The sequence below is a fragment of the Cebus imitator genome, unplaced genomic scaffold (genome assembly GCF_001604975.1).
Source record: "Cebus imitator isolate Cc_AM_T3 unplaced genomic scaffold, Cebus_imitator-1.0 Scaffold109, whole genome shotgun sequence".
In the NCBI taxonomy this organism is placed as follows: domain Eukaryota; kingdom Metazoa; phylum Chordata; class Mammalia; order Primates; family Cebidae; genus Cebus; species Cebus imitator.
The window spans coordinates 4,081,258-4,085,104 of NW_016107424.1; the positions used below are offsets into that span (position 1 = coordinate 4,081,258).

Sequence of the window (3,847 nt, forward strand, 5' to 3'; positions counted from 1 at the left end):
AGAGACAGGGTTTCACCATGTTGACCAGGATAGTCTCGATCTCTTGACCTCGTGATCCACCCGCCTCGGCCTCCCAAAGTACTGGGATTACAGGTGTGAGCCACCGCGTCCGGCCTCAATTTTTGTATTTTTAGTAGAGATGGTTTCACAGCAGGCTGGTCTTGTGATCTTCCCACCTCAGCCTCCCAAAGTGCTGGAATTACAGGCGTTCAGCCACCGCAGCCAGCCACCTGATTTAAAAAAATCTATTCCATAGTATTTTGTAGCATGGATATACCACCATTCTGGTATTTTAAATATTCATGTTGTTTCTAACAAATAATGCTTCAGTGAATATCCTTATATACATGTTCAAGTGTTTCTGTAGGTTAAGTATGTAAATACAAAATTGTACTGTTGTAAGGATGTGAATTTAAAGCTTTAATAGACACTACTAAAAGCCTTCTAAGTTGCAGAAACTTATTAGTAACCTATGAAAATACTTACTTCCGCATCCCAGTGTGACAGGAATGTATAGATAAGAGGTAAGAAAATTTTTGAGGGAAAAAAAAAACTTAATTTTTATGATGACTTGGAAAATTATTCTTTATATTTTACTATGTGAGAATAGGGAAGGCATCACTTCTCTTTTTTTGAAGGCATGGACAGGGTACGAAGGCATTACTTTTCTATACTTAATTATGGAGATACTTGTTATGCCTTTAATGCAAATAAAGTGTTTTGAGAATTATTAGAATAATTGTTACAGTTGGGTTTTGTTAAATATTTTCTAAATATATAGAAGCTTGTATGTTTACTATGAGTTACATCTTTATTTTGTTTCTAAACTGTTTAGTGGAAAGAGACGTTAATGGAACATTGTTGTCTCAAGCAACTTGTGAGCTCTGTGATGGAAATGAAAGCTCTTTTACGGTAGCAAATGCTTTACAAGACAGGTATGCAGTGTGATGGGAGCTGACTTCATTAATATCATATTAATGTATCATCTATACTTTTAAGAGTATTTTTCTCTCATATCACTTGCTTCTCACAATAATCCAAGGAAGGATAGAAGTAGACATTAACAGTTACGGAAGCTGAGGCCCAGAGCATGAGGCAGAATAGGGTTCAAATTTTGGTCCAGTCTATTAGTTATTTGACCTCGGATGGCTCACTACTTCACAATCCCTTGTCTTTGGAATGGTAATATATTACCCACCTCATAGGCTATGATGGCTCAGAAACAAATAAGTACAGTTCTTAGTGTAGTGCTACGTAGTAACCACTCTGTAAAGGGTAGCTATTTTTTTTGTTACTATGTAATTTGTCCATAATCTATAATATAATTATATGCTAAGTACTGTGCTAAAGCCCTTATGTATTATAATGTTACATAGAAAAAAAATTGTATAGTAATCATAACCCAGGTACCCTGATTTTTAGTCTCATTTTCTGTTACTTCCTGTTCCCCCTTTGTGCATGTGTTTGTGAACCATAGGCGTACATGTGCGCGCGCGCGCGCGCGCACACACACACACACACACACACACACCTCTGTGTCCCTCTAACTTAAGCATGTTACACCAATTTCAGCTTCTTTAATTTTTTTTTGTGAGATGGAGTCTCGCTCTGTCACCCAGGCTGGAGTACAGCGGTGCAATCTCAGCTCACTGCAACCTTGGCCTCCTGGGCTCAAGATATTCTTCTGCCTCAGCCTCCTCAGTAGCTGGGACTACAGGCACACGCCACCATGCCCAGCTAATTTTTGTATTTTTAGTAACGATGGGGTTTCACCTTATTGGCCAGGCTGGTCTCGAACTCCTGACCTCGTGATCTACCTGCCTTTGCCTCCCAAAGTGCTGGGATTACAGGCGTGGGCCACTGCACCCCGCCTTCTTTAATTTTTTTAGAGGCCTACATCATGACTTCCCTTGAGGCACAGTTTTTTCTTTAGTTTCCAGGTTTAATACAGAAAATATTTGAGCAGCTTTTATCTTTTCTTTAAGGCTGACCTGAGTTACAGCATCCAAAATACTGATTACTGGGCTGATCCCCAAGTTTGCCCCTCTAATATTTCCCCAAGCCTAGTCTGTTTTATGCCATGTGCCAGCCCCACTCCTACCTGCTCTATCTTGCAAGTGATGAACACCCATATATTGACTCATCACTGTCCTCACTAGTCCGGTACCCTCCCTCTCTCTACTCTACGTCATTCATTAATGAAAGATATGAAGTATTTTCCTAAAGTAAACAAAGATGATAAATAGAAGTTATTTAAAAGTCTTGGTTGTAGGTTTGCTAGGAGCTATATATACATTTCTCTTTAACTTATGCTACCTTTTTACTTTGTGGCACATAAAATAAGGAAAGTATATTTGATATAACTAATTGTAAAAATTGATTGGGTTTATTTATGTGAGTTTGTTGGTCTCTTTTTTTTTTCTTCCACAATGTGCATTTTGATATTGGTCTCTTTTGTTAGTTGAGTGATATAATTATCTTTGATATTCAGAATTATTCATTCTGTACAGTCCATGTAGTTAAAACTCTTCTATTATTGATGAGTTTTATTTACTTTATACTTTGCTTTGTAACACAGAATGGTCTAAAACTATTCAAATCAGTGTTATTTTAAATTTGTTTGACATATTTATGTAATTGCTTACTGAATGAATCTAATCCATTGTTTAGAAAGACAGCTTTTCTATTAAATTAGGTTTAGTATAATTTATTCACATTTTAAAAATTATTTTTGTTATATTGAACAGGTGCATCCGATGTGAGCCAACGTTTGTCAATACCAGCAGGTCCTGTGCATGTTCAGAACCTAACATTTTAGTAAGGCTAAGCAAATTGATGAAGTATATATATTTTTATTTCAGTTGCTTATGCCTTTTCATAACCTTCTATTTTTTCCCCTCATTTATTTATGAAGACAGGAGGATTATGTTTCAGCAGCACAGGGAGTTTTCCTTTACGTAGAATTTCAACTACACGTTATGGAGAGATTGTGAGTATGTTTAAATTTTTTTGTTCTGTTGTTTAGGAACTTTCTACATTTCAATCATTAGTAATTAATTTCGGGCTAAAATGAGAAACTTTTGTGCAAATCATTTTAAAACAGAAACACATATCAGCCTATGAAACATTAGTCTAATAATTCAGCATTATAATTTCTAAGTACAGTACTCAGTCTGTACCTTAGCCTGTTTGTTTTTCAGTACGTTACAGAATGTTTACACCAGAAATGTCTGGTATATGTCCTGTATGGGATGCAGTATAATACATTTAAGGGGCCAGGTGCAGTGGCTTACATCTGTAATCCTAGCACTTTGGGAGGCTGAGGCGAATGGATCATGAGGTCAGGAGCTCGAGACCAGCTTGAGCAACATGGTGAAACCCCATATCTACTAAAAATATAAAAATTAACTGGGCATGGTGGCATACACCTTTAATCCCAGCTACTCAGGCGGCTGGGTCACAGAATAAGACTCCCTCTCAAAAAATAAATAAATACGGCCAGGCGTGGTGGCTCATGCCTGTAATCCAAGCACTTTGGAGGCCAACGCTGGGGGATCACCTGAGGTCGGGAGTTCAAGACCAGCCTGACCAACACGGTGAAACCCCATCTTTTTTAAAAAAAATCAATACATACATACATACATAATACTTTTAAGGGCACCAGAAACTCTAGATTTGAAGCCTGGATTTGCAGGTCATTAGTTTTGTGTCCTTGAACCTTGAGAAAGTTCTAAAACTTCAGTTTACTGTCTGTAAATTTGTCATAATGAAAGTACCATTATCACAGTGCCTGTACATAGTAAGCATTAGATAAATCAGGATTATTCTTTTTTTTTTTTTTTTTTTT

At 37.1% G+C, this 3,847-nt stretch overlaps 1 protein-coding gene across 1 annotated transcript in view; it reads left to right on the forward strand.

Moving 5' to 3' along the window:
* Positions 1-3,847, forward strand: part of TMEM67 (transmembrane protein 67) — a 57,818-nt gene that overhangs the window by 11,964 nt on the left and 42,007 nt on the right. The window contains exons 4-6 of the mRNA XM_037741848.1: positions 836-935; positions 2,748-2,817; positions 2,915-2,989. Coding sequence (XP_037597776.1) covers positions 836-935; positions 2,748-2,817; positions 2,915-2,989 — 245 coding nt within the window. The remainder of the gene's footprint in view (positions 1-835; positions 936-2,747; positions 2,818-2,914; positions 2,990-3,847) is intronic.